The sequence below is a fragment of the Bombina bombina genome, chromosome 7, assembly GCF_027579735.1.
Source record: "Bombina bombina isolate aBomBom1 chromosome 7, aBomBom1.pri, whole genome shotgun sequence".
In the NCBI taxonomy this organism is placed as follows: domain Eukaryota; kingdom Metazoa; phylum Chordata; class Amphibia; order Anura; family Bombinatoridae; genus Bombina; species Bombina bombina.
Window position 1 is genome coordinate 474,274,548 of NC_069505.1, and position 18,530 is coordinate 474,293,077.

General features: G+C 42.7%; 1 protein-coding gene across 1 annotated transcript in view; it reads right to left on the reverse strand.

Moving 5' to 3' along the window:
- LOC128636447 (zinc finger protein 484-like) overlaps window positions 1-18,530 on the reverse strand; it is a 130,104-nt gene that overhangs the window by 80,608 nt on the left and 30,966 nt on the right. Inside the window, exons 2-4 of the mRNA XM_053689461.1 lie at window positions 11,837-11,956; window positions 8,133-8,240; window positions 3,503-3,607 (exon numbers count right to left, since the gene is read on the reverse strand). Coding sequence (XP_053545436.1) covers window positions 3,503-3,607; window positions 8,133-8,240; window positions 11,837-11,882 — 259 coding nt within the window. The 5' untranslated portion in view covers window positions 11,883-11,956. The remainder of the gene's footprint in view (window positions 1-3,502; window positions 3,608-8,132; window positions 8,241-11,836; window positions 11,957-18,530) is intronic.

Genomic DNA, 18,530 nt, shown 5'->3' on the forward strand with positions numbered 1-18,530 from the left:
AGTAGCTCTACTCCTATTGGCTGAACTTTTCAAAATTGATTGCGGTACCTTGTATTCAATATTCAGTATACCACAGACATCGGATGAAGAGGAGCCTCCTTGTCGCCAAGGACCGCCGCTGCCGCCGCCAAGGATCGCCACATCTGGGAAGACCGCTCCGGACCTCCGCTTCGCGCCGCCTTCGCTGTGGATGAAGATGATGGACCCGCCTGGAAGAAGACACTGTGCACACTCACCTGTAACCCACGTACCTCACACACAATATATTTGCACACTCACCTGTAACCCACCTACCTCACACACAATATATGTGCACACTCACCTGTAACTCACGTACCTCCCACACAATATATGTGCACACTCACCTGTATCCTACATACCTTACACACAATATATGTGCACATTTACCTGTAACCCACATACTGTACACGTAATATATGTGCACACTCACCTGTAACCCATGCACTGTACACCCAATATATGTGCACACTCACCTGTAACCCACGTACCTCACACACAATATATGTGCACACTCACCTGTAACCCACATACCTTACACACAATATATGTGCACGCTCATCTGTAACCCACGTACCTCACACACAATATATCTGCACTCGCCTGTACCCACGTACCTCACACACAATATATGTGAACGCTCACCTGTAACCCACGTACCTCACACACAATATATGTGCACACTCACCTGTAACCCATGTACCACACACAATATATGTGCACACTCACCTGTAACCCATGTACCACACACAATATATGTGCACACTCACCTGTAACCCACGTACCTCACACACAATATGTGTGCACACTCACCTGTAATCCACGTACCACACACACAATATATGTGCACACACACCTGTAACCCACGTACCACACAAACAATATATGTGCACACTAACCTGTAACCCACGTACCTCACACACAATATATGTGCACACTCGCCTGTAACCCACGTATCTCACACATAATATATGTGCACACTCACCTGTAACCCAAGTACCTCACACACAATATATGTGCATGCTCACCTGTAACCCACGTACCTCACACACAATATATCTGCACTCACCTGTACCCACGTACCTCCCACACAATATATGTGCACACTTACCTGTAACCCACGTACCTCACACACAATATATGTGCACACTCACCTGTAACAGACGTACCTCCCACACAATATATGTGCACACTCACCTGTAACCCACGTACATCACACACAATATGTGTGCACACTCACCTGTAACCCACGAACCTCACATGTAATATATGTGCACACTCATCTGTAATCCAGGTACCTCACACATAATATATGTGCAAACTCACTTGTAACCCACGTACCTCACACACAATATATGTGCACACTCACCTGTAACCCACGTACCTCACACACAATATATGTGCACACTCACCTGTAACCCACTTACCTCACACACAATATATGTGCACACTCACCTGTAACCCACTTACCTCACACACAATATACAGGGAGTGCAGAATTATTAGGCAAGTTTTATTTTTGAGGATTAATTTTATTATTGAACAACAACCATGTTCTCAATGAACCCAAAAAACTAATTAATATCAAAGCTGAATAGTTTTGGAAGTAGTTTTCAGTGTGTGCAGGTGACTATTACTGTGCATAATTATTAGGCAACTTAACAAAAAACAAATATATACCCATTTCAATTATTTATTTTTACCAGTGAAACCAATATAACATCTCAACATTCACAAATATACATTTCTGACATTCAAAAACAAAACAAAAACAAATCAGTGACCAATATAGCCACCTTTCTTTGCAAGGACACTCAAAAGCCTGCCATCCATGGATTCTGTCAGTGTTTTGATCTGTTCACCATCAACATTGCGTGCAGCAGCAACCACAGCCTCCCAGACACTGTTCAGAGAGGTGTACTGTTTTCCCTCCTTGTAAATCTCACATTTGATGATGGACCACAGGTTCTCAATGGGGTTCAGATCAGGTGAACAAGGAGGCCATGTCATTAGATTTTCTTCTTTTATACCCTTTCTTGCCAGCCACGCTGTGGAGTACTTGGACGCGTGTGATGGAGCATTGTCCTGCATGAAAATCATGTTTTTCTTGAAGGATGCAGACTTCTTCCTGTACCACTGCTTGAAGAAGGTGTCTTCCAGAAACTGGCAGTAGGACTGGGAGTTGAGCTTGACTCCATCCTCAACCCGAAAAGGCCCCACAAGCTCATCTTTGATGATACCAGCCCAAACCAGTACTCCACCTCCACCTTGCTGGCGTCTGAGTCGGACTGGAGCTCTCTGCCCTTTACCAATCCAGCCACGGGCCCATCCATCTGGCCCATCAAGACTCACTCTCATTTCATCAGTCCATAAAACCTTAGAAAAATCAGTCTTGAGATATTTCTTGGCCCAGTCTTGACGTTTCAGCTTGTGTGTCTTGTTCAGTGGTGGTCGTCTTTCAGCCTTTCTTACCTTGGCCATGTCTCTGAGTATTGCACACCTTGTGCTTTTGGGCACTCCAGTGATGTTGCAGCTCTGAAATATGGCCAAACTGGTGGCAAGTGGCATCTTGGCAGCTGCACGCTTGACTTTTCTCAGTTCATGGGCAGTTATTTTGCGCCTTGGTTCTTCCACACGCTTCTTGCGACCCTGTTGACTATTTTGAATGAAACACTTGATTGTTCGATGATCACGCTTCAGAAGCTTTGCCATTTTAAGAGTGCTGCATCCCTCTGCAAGATATCTCACTATTTTTGACTTTTCTGAGCCTGTCAAGTCCTTCTTTTGACCCATTTTGCCAAAGGAAAGGAAGTTGCCTAATAATTATGCACACCTGATATAGGGTGTTGATGTCATTAGACCACACCCCTTCTCATTACAGAGATGCACATCACCTAATATGCTTAATTGGTAGTAGGCTTTCGAGCCTATACAGCTTGGAGTAAGACAACATGCATAAAGAGGATGATGTGGTCAAAATACTCATTTGCCTAATAATTCTGCACTCCCTGTATGTGCACACTCACCAGTAACTCACGTACCTCACACACAATATTCGTACACACTCACCTGTAACCTATGTACCTCACACACAATGTATGTGCACACTCATCTGTAACTCATGTACCACACAAACAATATATGTGCACGCTCATCTGTAACCCACGTACCTCACACACACAATATTCGTACACACTCACCTGTAACACACGTACCTCAAACACACAATATACGTGCACACTCACCTGTAACCCTTAGACACAACATACATGAATACACACCTGTAACCTGTATCCCCCAGATTCAACCTACGTGCACACACACCTTTAACAAGCACCCTCATACATGAACACTTAACTGTAAGCCGTACCGCTCAGACACAACATACGTGCAGACTCACATGTAACCTGTGCCCCTCAGACACAACATACGTGCAGTCACCTCTAACCCGTATCCTTTAGATACAACACACGTGCACACTTACCTGTGCTGATACCGTCACTGGTTTCCACATCTGGTGCTCCCGGCTGATGCCTCACACACAAATCTTCTGTTATTTCAACTTTAACTATATCAGTGTTATCTTCGTCTGTAAAAATAAAGCAGATTCAGTTTTTATATCACATGATCTAGTGTTTATATCACATGATCTAGTGTTTATATCACATGATCTAGTATAGTTTGTGTATTTTCCAGACAGACAAAATTACTAAATACACACTGTGGTACTGTTCCTCTCTTCTTATACCTTTTTACACCTTAATGCTTCCTTTTCTATGTTGTGCTCATTTATATAAAAATACAACATGAGAAAAAAAAGGGTTAAACTCATTTCGTTACTTGCGCTTATAAACCAGACAGTAAACTACAAGAGAGAGCAGTAAGTAACTGTGTGCACAACCCCAGCACTTATAAACCAGACAGTAAACTACATGAGAGAGCAGTAGGTAACTGTGTGCACAGCCCCAGCACTTATAAACCAGACAGTAAACTACATGAGAGAGCAGTAAGTAACTGTGTGCACAGACCCAGCACTTATAAACCAGACAGTAAACTACATGAGAGCAGTAAGTAACTGTGTGCACAGCCCCAGCACTTATAAACCAGACAGTAAACTACATGAGAGAGCAGTAAGTAACTGTGTGCACAGCCCCAGCACTTATAAACCAGACAGTAAACTACATGAGAGCAGTAAGTAACTGTATGCACAGCCCCAGCACTTATAAACCAGACAGTAAACTACATGAGAGCAGTAAGTAACTGTGTCCACAGTCCCAGCACTTATAAACCAGACCGTAAACTACATGAGAGAGCAGTAAGTAACTGTGAGCACAGCCCCAGCACTTATAAACCAGACAGTAAACTACATGAGAGAGCAGTAAGTAACTGTATGCACAGCCCCAGCACTTATAAACCAGACCGTAAACTACATGAGAGAGCAGTAAGTAACTGTGAGCACAGCCACAGCACTTAGAAACCAGACAGTAAACTACATGAGAGAGCAGTAAGTAACTGTGTGCACAGCCCCAGCACTTATAAACCAGACAGTAAACTACATGAGAGAGCAGTAACTGTGTGCACAGCCCCAGCACTTATAAACCAGACAGTAAACTACATGAGAGAGCAGTAAGTAATTGTGTGCACAGCCCCAGCACTTATAAACCAGACAGTAAACTACATGAGAGAGCAGTAACTGTGTGCACAGCCCCAGCACTTATAAACCAGACAGTAAACTACATGAGAGAGTAGTAAGTAACTGTGTGCACAGCCCCAGTGCTTATAAACCAGACAGTAAACTACATGAGAGCAGTAAGTAACTGTGTGCACAGCCCCAGCACTTATAAACCAGACAGTAAACTACATGAGAGAGCAGTAAGTAATTGTGTGCACAGCCCCAGCACTTATAAACCAGACAGTAAACTACATGAGAGAGCAGTAAGTAACTGTGCGCACAGCCCCAGCACTTATAAACCAGACAGTAAACTACATGAGAGAGTAGTAAGTAACTGTGTGCACAGCCCCAGTGCTTATAAACCAGACAGTAAACTACATGAGAGCAGTAAGTAACTGTGTGCACAGCCCCAGCACTTATAAACCAGACAGTAAACTGCATGAGAGAGCAGTAAGTAACTGTGTGCACAGCCCCAGCACTTCTAAACCAGACAGTAAACTACATGAGAGAGCAGTAACTGTGTGCACAGCCCCAGCACTTATAAACCAGACAGTAAACTACATGAGAGAGCAGTAACTGTGTGCACAGCCCCAGCACTTATAAACCAGACAGTAAACTACATGAGAGAGCAGTAAGTAACTGTGTGCACAGCCCCAGCACTTCTAAACCAGACAGTAAACTACATGAGAGAGCAGTAACTGTGTGCACAGCCCCAGCACTTATAAACCAGACAGTAAACTACATGAGAGAGCAGTAAGTAACTGTGTGCACAGCCCCAGCACTTATAAACCAGACAGTAAACTACATGAGAGAGCAGTAACTGTGTGCACAGCCCCAGCACTTATAAACCAGACAGTAAACTACATGAGAGAGCAGTAAGTAACTGTGTGCACAGCCCCAGCACTTATAAACCAGTCAGTAAACTACATGAGAGAGCAGTAAGTGTGTGCACAGCCCCAGCACTTATAAACCAGACGGTAAACTACATGAGAGAGCAGTAAGTGTGTGCACAGCCCCAGCACTTATAAACCAGACAGTAAACTACATGAGAGAGCAGTAAGTGTGTGCACAGCCCCAGCACTTATAAACCAGACGGTAAACTACATGAGAGAGCAGTAACTGTGTGCACAGACCCTGCAGACTCATGTATTACTACTCACCGGCAGGGAGCGACGAATGTATTTCAGTGCAATGACAATTCATGTCATATGTCTTATCCTCTTCCTTCACATTTAATAGCCCAGCACTTATAAACCAGACAGTAAACAACATGAGAGCAGCAAGTAACTGTGTGCACAGCTCCAGCACTTATAAACCAGACAGTAAACTACATGAGAGAGCAGTAAGTAACTGTGTGCACAGCCCCAGCACTTATAAACCAGACAGTAAACTACATGAGAGAGCAGTAAGTAACTGTGTGCACAGCCCCAGCACTTATAAACCAGACAGTAAACTACATGAGAGCAGTAAGTAACTGTATGCACAGCCCCAGCACTTATAAACCAGACAGTAAACTACATGAGAGCAGTAAAGTAACTGTGTGCACAGCCCCAGCACTTATAAACCAGACAGTAAACTACATGAGAGAGCAGTAACTGTGTGCACAGCCCCAGCACTTATAAACCAGACAGTAAACTACATGAGAGAGCAGTAACTGTGTGCACAGCCCCAGCACTTATAAACCAGACAGTAAACTACATGAGAGAGCAGTAGGTAACTGTGTGCACAGCCCCAGCACTTATAAACCAGACAGTAAACTACATGAGAGAGCAGTAAGTAACTGTGTGCACAGCCCCAGCACTTATAAACCAGACAGTAAACTACATGAGAGAGCAGTAAGTAACTGTGTGCACAGCCCCAGCACTTATAAACCAGACAGTAAACTACATGAGAGAGCAGTAGTAACTGTGTGCACAGCCCCAGCACTTATAAACCAGACAGTAAACTACATGAGAGAGCAGTAAGTAACTGTGTGCACAGCCCCAGCACTTATAAACCAGACAGTAAACTACATGAGAGAGCAGTAAGTAACTGTGTGCACAGCCCCAGCACTTATAAACCAGACAGTAAACTACAGGAGAGAGCAGTAAGTAACTGTGTGCACAGCCCCAGCACTTATAAACCAGACAGTAAACTACATGAGAGAGCAGTAAGTAACTGTGTGCACAGCCCCAGCACTTACAAACCAGACAGTAAACTACATGAGAGCAGTAAGTAACTGTGTGCACAGCCCCAGCACTTATAAACCAGACAGTAAACTACATGAGAGCAGTAAATGTGTGCACAGCCCCAGCACTTATAAACCAGACAGTAAACTACATGAGAGAGCAGTAAGTAACTGTGTGCACAGCCCCAGCACTTATAAACAAGACAGTAAACTACATGAGAGAGCAGTAAGTAACTGTGTGCACAGCCCCAGCACTTATAAACCAGACAGTAAACTACATGAGAGAGCAGTAAGTAACTGTGCGCACAGCCCCAGCACTTATAAACCAGACAGTAAACTACATGAGAGAGCAGTAAGTAACTGTGTGCACAGCCCCAGCACTTATAAACCAGACAGTAAACTACATGAGAGAGCAGTAAGTAACTGTGCGCACAGCCCCAGCACTTATAAACCAGACAGTAAACTACATGAGAGAGCAGTAAGTAACTGTGCGCACAGCCCCAGCACTTATAAACCAGACAGTAAACTACATGAGAGAGTAGTAAGTAACTGTGTGCACAGCCCCAGTGCTTATAAACCAGACAGTAAACTACATGAGAGAGCAGTCAGTAACTGTGCGCACAGCCCCATCACTTATAAACCAGACAGTAAACTGCATGAGAGAGCAGTAAGTAACTGTGTGCACAGCCCCAGCACTTATAAACCAGACAGTAAACTGCATGAGAGAGCAGTAAGTAACTGTGTGCACAGCCCCAGCACTTATAAACCAGACAGTAAACTGCATGAGAGAGCAGTAAGTAACTGTGTGCACAGCCCCAGCACTTATAAACCAGACAGTAAACTACATGAGAGAGCAGTAAGTAACTGTGCGCACAGCCCCAGCACTTATAAACCAGACAGTAAACTACATGAGAGAGCAGTAAGTAACTGTGTGCACAGCCCCAGTGCTTATAAACCAGACAGTAAACTACATGAGAGCAGTAAGTAACTGTGTGCACAGCCCCAGCACTTATAAACCAGACAGTAAACTACATGAGAGCAGTAAGTAACTGTGTGCACAGCCCCAGCACTTATAAACCAGACAGTAAACTACATGAGAGCAGTAAGTAACTGTGTGCACAGCCCCAGCACTTATAAACCAGACAGTAAACTACATGAGAGCAGTAAGTAACTGTGTGCACAGCCCCAGCATATATAAACCAGACGGTAAACTACATGAGAGAGCAGTAAGTAACTGTGTGCACAGACCCTGCAGACTCATGTATTACTACTCACCGGCAGGGAGCGACGAATGTATTTCAGTGCAATGACAATTCATGCCATATGTCTTATCCTCTTCCTTCACATTTAATAGCCCAGTGCCCGGGTTTTCCTCTAGACACCCTGTAATGGCAGCAGGTAGTGACACTTTTTACTTATGTAATTACCTTGTATCTAAGCCTCTGCAGACTGCCCCCTTTATTTCAGTGCTTTTCACAGACTTGCATTTTAGACAATCAGTGCTGACTTCTAGCTAAGTAACTCCACGGGCATGAGCCCAATGTTATCTATATGGCACACATGAACTAACGCCCTCTAGTTGTGAAAAATGTAAAAATGCATTCAGATAAGATGCGGCCTTCCAGGGCTAAGAAATTAGCATATGAACCTCCTAGGTTTAGCTTTCAACTAAGAATACCAAGAGAACAAGGCAAAATTGATGATAAAAAGTAAATTGGAAAGTTGTTTAAAATGTCATATCCTACCTGAATTATGAAAGTTTAATTTTGACTAGACTGTCCCTTTAACTTTAATAGCTATAGGTGAAGACAGTAAAGGGGAGAATATAATTCTGGGGGAAAATGAATACTGCCTCGAACTTTATCCCTAATATTGCTAGGACTCCCAAAAAAAACAACTAATCACCCTAAGGTTTAATGGAGAAACATAAAGCAAAGTAGGGGAGCAGCGCTAAGAGAACCAATAAGGGTATCTACTATGATATATAAATTAATAGCTGGGTGATACCTGATAGCTAGTGAGTGTGGACTTCAAATGTGGGCATTTGTTAAATCAAATAGTGAATACAATGAATTAAACAATTATAGTATGCAAAGATATATAAATGATATATAAAACAATTGAGTGTGGGTAAGAGAATGAGTTTATTCTTAACAATACTGTATCACAATAAAACAATAAGGATCCGGATCCTCTACACATAAAATATGAAAACTATTGCAAAAGTCTATGATGGACCAAGTGGTATAAAATATATAAGATATCTAAAAAATATATCTAAAAAAATATATCTAAACAATGGGGAGAGATGAAATGTATGCCAGCAAAATATGGAACAAGAGAAAAAAAAAAGTGTCCAAGTGCTATTTGTCCATTTTAGTTTCCAAAAATATAAGGAACAGAGTCCGTGATAAAAAATAAATAGATTTTCTAATGGTTGTGCACATACATAGGAAGGTGTCCTTTAAGTGACGGGAGTGTTATTCCAAATGGGATCAAATGGTGATATAAAGTACCTTAACACCGCTGGGTGAATAGTGCTGAAGTATCCTGTGTGTAGCTGTGTGATCACACAGGCATCGGTTCCTGAATCTAGTGATGAGTCTCTAAATATGAGAGTGCAGTCACTAAATGGCTCAGTTGGAAGTCTGTTTACAGAGTATTGCTAAATATTTATTCTTCTTTACTTGGTTCCTTGAGATGTAGCCGTTACCGGCGTCTGTTCGGTCAGCTCAGTGAGCTGTTGAAGATTCAAAAAAGTGTGAGCCAATCAGGGTACATCTACCGGTTTCAGCTACCTTTATCAAGGTACTCTTGATCAAGGTACTTTGCAGCTGAAACCGGTAGACGTACCCTGATTGGCTCACACTTTTTTTAATTTCCCGGGCAAGCTTCAACAGCTCACTGAGCTGACTGAACAGACGCCGGTAACGGCTACATCTCAAGGAACCAAGTAAAGAAGAAGAAATATTCAGCAATACTTTGTAAACAGGCTTCCAACGAAGCCATTTAGAGACTCATCACAAGATCCAGGAACCGATGCCTGTGTGATCACGCAGCTATATTGGCTGACACACAGGATACTTCAACACTATTCACCCAGTGGTGTTAAGGTACTTTATATCACCATTTGATCCCATTTGGAATAACACTCCCATCACTTAAAGGACACCTCCTATGTATGTGCACAACCATTGGAAAATCTATTTATTTTTAACACTGAAACTAAAATGGACAAATAGCACTTGGACACTTTTTCCTTGTTCCATATTTTGCTGGCATACATTTCATCTCTCCCCATTGTTTTTATATATTTTTTTTTCATATTTTTTAGATATCTTATACCACTTGGTCCATCATAGACTATTGCAATAGTTTCATATTCTATGTGTAGAGGATCCTTATTATTGTTTTATTGTAATATTTTATTGTGATACAGTATTGTTAAGAATATACTCATTCTCTTACCCACACTCAATTGTTTTATATATATCATTTATATATCTTGGCATACTATAATTGTTAAATTCATTGTATTCACTATTTGATATGACAAATACCCACATTTGAAGTCCACACTCACTAGCTATCAGGTATCACCCATCTATTAATTTATATATCATAGTAGATACCCTATTGCTTCTCTTAGCGCTGCTCCCCTTCTGTAACTTACCAGCTCTGTGCCTATAAACCAGCAAATAATAAGTTAAATAAAGGGACATATTAGCTGCACAATCTCAGCACACTAGAAACATTGTGTAATGCAAAGGATAAAACAAGAATAAATTATATACAACCTGCTATAGCCATTCAATAAAGTTGATATTGGCATCATGATTGGTAGGTACACTATGTCAGCGGGCAACAAATCGATTTCAAATTTAGGAGCCAGTAAGATTACTTAGAAGCCAGACATACTTTTACGAGTCAAACAGTGGTGTTTGCATATAGATATATGGAGAATACCCCAAAAAGAAAAGTTAGGAGCCAGGAGTAAGATTCTAGCAGCCAGTGGAACCTTGGTTACTGGGTTTGCCAAGTCATGCACTATGTGCACTGTGCACAGAGCTTACCTACCAACCAGTGCCCAGTAAGCAGGGACACACAGCTACAGGCACATACAGTGCACACACTACACACAGCTACAGGCACATACAGTGCACACACTACACACAGCTACAATACACACAGCTACAGGCACATACAGTGCATACACTACACACAGCTACAGGCGCATACACTACACACAGCTACAGGCACATACACTACACACAGCTACAGGCACATACACTACACACAGCTACAGGCACATACACTACACACAGCTACAGGCACATACACTACACACAGCTACAGGCACATACAGTGCACACAGGTACAGGCACATACAGTGCACACAGGTACAGGCACATACAGTGCACACAGGTACAGGCACATACAGTGCACACAGGTACAGGCACATACAGTGCACACAGGTACAGGCACATACAGGCACACACACTACACACAGCTACAGGCACACACACTACACACAGCTACAGGCACACACACTACACACAGCTACAGGCACACACACTACACACAGCTACAGGCACACACACTACACACAGCTACAGGCACACACTACACAGCTACAGGCACACACACTACACACAGCTACAGGCACACACACTACACACAGCTACAGGCACACACACTACACACAGCTACAGGCACATACAGTGCAGAAACTACACACAGCTACAGGCACATACAATACACACAGCTACACTGACACTGGCTATGAGCACTTGGTTTCAAGCTTGTTATAAACAAGGCTAAAGCAGGTTTTTAAACAATGAAACATTTCAATATCACCAGCAAACTACCAGCCATTAGATCTCTTTAAGACGATCAGATCTCTGAGGTTTCTGGTTCATTACTATAAATGTTCTCCCCTTCTGATTACAAAACCAGGTGACATGTGACGTCCTGCTTACCTCCGTGTGCATCAGGAAGCTCTGAGGTTTGGTTCCTGTCAGACATTGTCTTGTTCAGCAAATGAATTTGTCAGATATTCAGTGTTGTGTATTGTACGTGATCTTCATAGTAACATGGGCCTAAACAGAGAGAGAGAGAGAGAGAGAGAGAGAGAGAGAGAGAGAGAGAGAGAGAGAGAGAGAGAGAGAGAGAGAGAGAGAGAAAGAGAAATAGAGAGAGGTCTCAGATTCAGTGCATCATAATAGGAGGAAACTGTGATTTTTGGATGTTCAGCATTTATATCTGAGTATCGTAAGCAGATCAAACTTCAGATGACACTTGACTCGGTCACAAAGTGATTAATCTAACAGGAAGTGATTATCAAAAATAAAGCAATACATAAACTACTCAAACAATATATAATGTTTATGTTGCTAATTACAGATGTTTAACACTTTTATTTCTGAGCAATTTGTCAGTCCTGTGCTAAAAGTGTAACTATTTGCATATCTTTACATTTAAACAACAGTTACAATGTGGGGGAGGGGGCTGAATTAACCATACAAATGATAAGCAGTTTTTGTTTTTCAACAGGTGGAGCATATTTAGAAACAAGTTTGCATTAATAACCAAAAATGGTAAAATGTCATAATATAAAATGCAAAAAGTTAGCTTTTTTTGGTCATTTTTCTATAATATACATGATATACAACAACATTGGAAATTATTTCCTAAACCTCAAGCGCAGTGAATCTTTTTTGAGAGCATGTGTGCAAACTGGTGAAAATCCTCTAACAAAAACAAAATTTATGCTTACCTAATAAATGTATTTCTCTTGTGGTGTATCCAGTCCACGGGTTCATCCATTACTAGTGGGATATTCTCCTTCCCAACAGGAAGTTGCAAGAGGACACCCACAGCAGAGCTGTCTATATAGCTCCTCCCCTAACTGCCACCCCCAGTCATTCGACCGAAGACAAGCAAGAAAAAAGGAGAAACTATAGGGTGCAGTGGTGACTGTAGGTTAAAAATAAAAAACACCTGCCTTAAAATGACAGGGCGGGCCGTGGACTGGATACACCACAAGAGAAATAAATTTATCAGGTAAGCATAAATTTTGTTTTCTCTTGTAAAGGTGTATCCAGTTCACGGGTTCATCCATTACTTGTGGGATACCAATACCAAAGCTTTAGGACACGGATGAAGGGAGGGACAAGGCAGGAACTTAAACGGAAAGCACCACAGCCTGTAAGACCTTTCTCCCAAAAATAGCCTCCGAAGAAGCAAAAGTATCGAATTTGTAGAATTTAGAAAAAGTGTGAAGCGAAGACCAAGTCGCCGCCTTACAAATCTGTTCAACAGAGGCCTCATTTTTAAAAGCCCATGTGGAAGCCACCGCCCTAGTGGAATGAGCTGTAATTCTTTCAGGAGGCTGCTGGCCAGCAGTCTCATAAGCTAAGCGGATTATGCTTCTCAGCCAAAAAGAGAGAGAAGTTGCCGAAGCCTTTTGGCCTCTCCTCTGTCCAGAGTAGACAACCAACTAAGCAGATGTTTGACGAAAATCCTTCATAGCTTGTAAATAAAACTTTAAAGCACAAACCACATCAAGATTGTGTAAAAGACGTTCCTTCTTTGAGGAAGGATTAGGACATAATGAAGGAACAACAATCTCCTGATTGATATTTTTATTAGATACCACCTTAGGAAGAAACCCAGGTTTGGTATGCAAAACTACCTTATCTGCATGGAAAATCAGATAAGGGGAATCACACTGTAAAGCAGATAACCCCTTAACTCTTCGAGCCGAGGAGATAGCTACTAGAAACAGAACTTTCCAAGATAAAAGTTTAATATCTATGGAATGCAAAGGTTCAAACGGAACCCCTTGAAGAACTTTAAGAACTAAATTTAAGGGGCGTGTCCGTGCAGCGTTCCAGATCGGACGCATTTTCTGAAAATTCCAAAAGAATCTTTGGTAATCCGCCGATTATTAAGCTCTCACAGTGACAACAAGACCATAAAAACAGAAAGCCCTATAGTTCTGATACTTGGGGACCTAAATTAATAATTTTGCTGTGTTAATGACATTGGACATTCAGATCGGAGAACGGCCAAAGGCGGTGGCCTAATAGTTGGTAACCACCTCCCCCCCGGGAAGAGCCGGGTTATCGGTGCTGTCAGACTGGGCTGACTTACCGAATCTCTTCAATACCTAATCATACCTCGCATATAAGGTAATTCACCGACAAGACATTGGGAAATACATTTATGTAAGAGGAGTGATTGTGCTTCAATACTTATCCCTTTACTATGTCCGGCATAGGAGAACCGGATCTTCAATACCATCTAACACCTTCTTTTGAGAGGCTGGAGAGACTCTTTGAAAAGCTACTTCATAAAGCGCCATATGACTATTTAATAGGCAAAATTTACACAAACAGCATATCGGGCGCTCAAAGGGACAGTTTCAGTGAATCCAATAAACAACATGGCGCCAACTCTATGATTCACACAACATCAGATGTAGAGCCTCACAGTATCGCTACAAGACAACTAGGCCTTCAGTGCTGTAATGAACATATTCAGACGCAGACGAGTTTGATGCCGGTCTCAGACCGCGAGCATATCAAAGGAGCTTGCTATACTGCTGAGAACCCGGCCACCGGCGACCGTCACTCAGTACCAGAAGTCTCTCACGCACGGAGACTCGATAAATTACAAGAAGAGCTGCAGCTAACATACCTGACACACAGAAGCGTGGCGTTACCTAGGGAGCCTGACGGAAACTCGCAGACAAAGGTAGCCACTAGGTCGGCGCTTACTGGGGGAGAAATTGCCTCTAAACATCATAATGCAGCATGTTCCGATCTTCTCTACCAGCACAAAGAAATGATGAACATATTTTACACAGAGACGGTCTTACACCAACCTTTGGAGACATCCAAAAAATTCAATGTCAAGCTTGCCCACCGCTGGTCTATACTAACTTATAGGCTTGGAGGGAGAGGATGTTTAACTGCCCTGGAGGGGAACATCTTTCAGTCACAAGGTGACGGCCACTTTCCAAAAATAGGAGAGGGGTAGACTGCAGCTACCCCTCTCAGACAGCTGATTTAACTCATCGGCATCCTCTGATCCTAATTTATCTGTATAGACACTAAAAGGGCCTATTGTTGGTACTTTTTCCTTACTGCAATATGATAGCCACAATGTTTTTAGTTTTACTACCCATTTTCTAAAAGATACGGAATGTATGTATAATTAATGTTGATTGTTGCTTTTAGTTGTGTGTTGGGGAAGCTTTATTAGAGCGGAGCGTGTAAGCTCAGACGCGGGTTCATACTTGGGATAATAACGGAGAACCTTAGAATATGGTTAATAGGTGTTTTTAGCTTATTATATCTCCCTAGTAATATTATTTCTATGCATTTGGACACCTGCATAAATCAAGTCTATCACATAATCTAGCTGTACATGTTTATAGACACCTCCCAACATATAGGTTAGACCTGATATATTATTTTATGCTGGGTACTCCTCCTGCCATGCGGGGCCCACGGCCGGGGGCCCACAGCCGGGGCCCACAGTAGAGAGAGTAGGAAATACTTTATTGCCTGGTAAATATCCTATTATCTGTGTTTCCCTAAAATCAATGGAGTGTACAACACATCTTTCAAGAATACAGCTAACAATATATTGCGTTTACATATCACCACTCTATAAATACCTAAATGTATTTATTGTTCCCCCTGCTCCCGTACTTAAACTTGCATATTCAGCCGCCAATCAGTCGACCACGCAAACAACTGTGATTATATTGCCGGAATCATTGTCTATAGTGTAACCCCCTAGTAAATCCCTGCAGTCTCATAGTCTTAAACTTAATGTCATGCTCCTGCATATGTTTAACTGTCCTATCCTTACCCCACACAGTTAACCTTAATTCAAAAGCTCAAGGTGTTGCCTAAATATAAATATAAGATTAAATTTTAACTATAACTCTCATTTAAATCAGATTCCCAGTTAACCCTTAACCCTCTTAAATGAGTAATAATACACGCTGATATCGGATTTCTATGACTTTATAGGGCCGAATCAGCATATAACACGCTTTTTGTTTTGTTTTTGTTTTATCTACTTCTTCATTTACTGTTATGTTTATTACGTTTATAACAATCCCTAACCATGGTCATACACATTATCAATGGTCCAAAAGTGACCTCTCCAACCAAAAAGGGATGGAAAAAGAGGACTTTCATTATGTACTTTACAAACCACCAAGTATGACGTAAATATTTGCTGTGTATGACAATTATGTTGTTGTTATTTCTCTTATGTTGTCCTCAATAAAAAACTTAAAAAAAAAAAAAAAAAAGAACTAAATTTAAACTCCATGGCGGAGCAACAGGTTTAAACATAGGATTAATTCTAACTAAAGCCTGACAAAACGCCTGAACGTCTGGAACCTCAAAAGAATAGACAGAGCAGAAATCTGTCCCTTTAAGGAACTAGCAGACAATCCTTTCTCCAATCCCTCTTGGAGAAAGGATAAGATTCTAGGAATCCTGACTTTACTCCATGAGTAACCCTTGGATTCACACCAATGAAGATATTTACACCATATCTTATGATAGATTTTCCTGGTGACAGGTTTTCGAGCCTGAATTAAGGTATCAATGACCGACTCGGAAAAACCACGCTTTGATAGAATCAAGCGTTCAATCTCCAAGCAGTCAGACGCAGAGAAATTAGATTTGGATGTTTGAAAGGACCTTGAAGTAGAAGGTCCTGCCTCAGCGGCAGAGCCCATGGTGGAAAGGATGACATGTCCACCAGATCTGCATACCAAGTCCTGCGTGGCCACGCAGGAGCTATCAAAATCACCTGCTTGATCTTGGCAATGAGACGAGGGAGCAGAGGAAACGGTGGAAACACATAAGCCAGGCTGAAGGACCAGGGCGCTGCTAGAGCATCTATCAGTGCTGCCTTGGGATCCCTGGACCCCGTAACAAGGAAGCTTGGCGTTCTGATGAGACGCCATGAGATCCAGTTCTGGTTTGCCCCATAGTTGAATCACTGGGCAAATACCTCCGGATGGAGCTCCCACTCCCCCGGATGAAAAGTCTGCCGACTTAAGAAATCCGCCTCCCAGTTCTCTACTCCTGGGATATGGATAGCTGAGAGATGGCAAGAGTGAACCTCTGCCCATAGAATTATCTTTGAAATCTCCAACATCGCCAGGGGGCTCCTTGTACCCCCCTGATGGTTGATATAGGCTACAGTCGTGATGTTGTCCGACTGAAATCTGATGAACCTGACTGCAGCTAGCTGAGGCCAAGCCTGAAGAGCATTAAATATCGCTCTTAGTTCCAGAATGTTTATCGGAAGGAGGGCCTCCTCCTGAGTCCACAAACCCTGAGACTTCAGGGAGTTCCAGACTGCGCCCCAGCCCAGAAGGCTGGCATCTGTCGTCACTATAGTCTATTTTGGCCTGCGGAAGCTCATTCCCCTGGACAGATGGACCAGAGATAGCCACCAGAGAAGAGAATCCCTGGTCTCTTGATCCTAGCAGAGGGGACAAATCTGTGTAATCCCCATTCCACTGATTGAGCATGCAAACTTGCAGTGGTCTGAGATGTAGGCGGGCAAACGGAACTATGTCCATTGCCGCTACCATTAAGCCGATTACTTCCATACACTGAGGCACTGACGGCTGAGAAGTGGAATAAAGAGCACGGCAGGAAGTTAGAAGCTTTGACAACCTGACCTCTGTCAGAAAAACCTTCATTTCTACTGAATCTATCAGAGTTCCTATGAAGGAAACTCTTGTGAGAGGGGAGAGAGAACTCTTTTCTTCGTTCACCTTCCACCCATGAGACCTCAGGAATGCCAGAACAATGTACGTATGGGACTTGGCGATTTGAAAATTTGACGCCTGTATCAGAATGTCGTCTAGGTAAGGAGCCACCGCTATGCCTTGTGGCCTTAGAACCGCCAGTAGGGACCCTAGAACCTTCGTAAAGATTCTTGGTGCCGTGGCTAACCCGAAGGGAAGAGCCACAAACTGGTAATGCCTGTCTAGGAAGGCAAACCTGAGAAACCGATGATGATCTCTGTGTATCGGAATGTGGGGATAAGCATCCTTTAAGTCCACGGTAGTCATATATTGACCCTCCTGGATCATAGGTAGGATGGTTCGAATAGTCTCCATCTTGAAGGATGGGACCCTGAGAAATTTGTTTAGGATCTTGAGATCCAAGATTGGTCTGAAAGTTCCCTCTTTTCTGGGAACTATAAACAGATTTGAATAGAATCCTTGCCCCTGTTCATCCCTTGGAACTGGGTGGATCACTCCCATAACCAGAAGGTCTTGAACACAACGTAAGAATGCCTCTCTCTTTATCTGGTTTGCAGCTAATTGTGAGAGATGAAATCTCCCCTTTGGAGATGAGGCTTTGAAATCCAGAAGATATCCCTGGGAAACAATCTCCAGAGCCCAGGGATCCTGGACGTCTCTTGCCCAAGCCTGGGCGAAGAGAGAAAGTCTGCCCCCAACTAGATCCGGTCCCGGATCGGGGGCTACTCCTTCATGCTGTCTTAGAGGCAGCAGCAGGTGTTTTGGCCTGCTTTCCCTTGTTCCAAGCCTGGTTAGGTCTCCAGACTGGCTTGGACTGGGCAAAATTTCCTTCTTGTTTTGCAGTAGAGGAAGTTGAA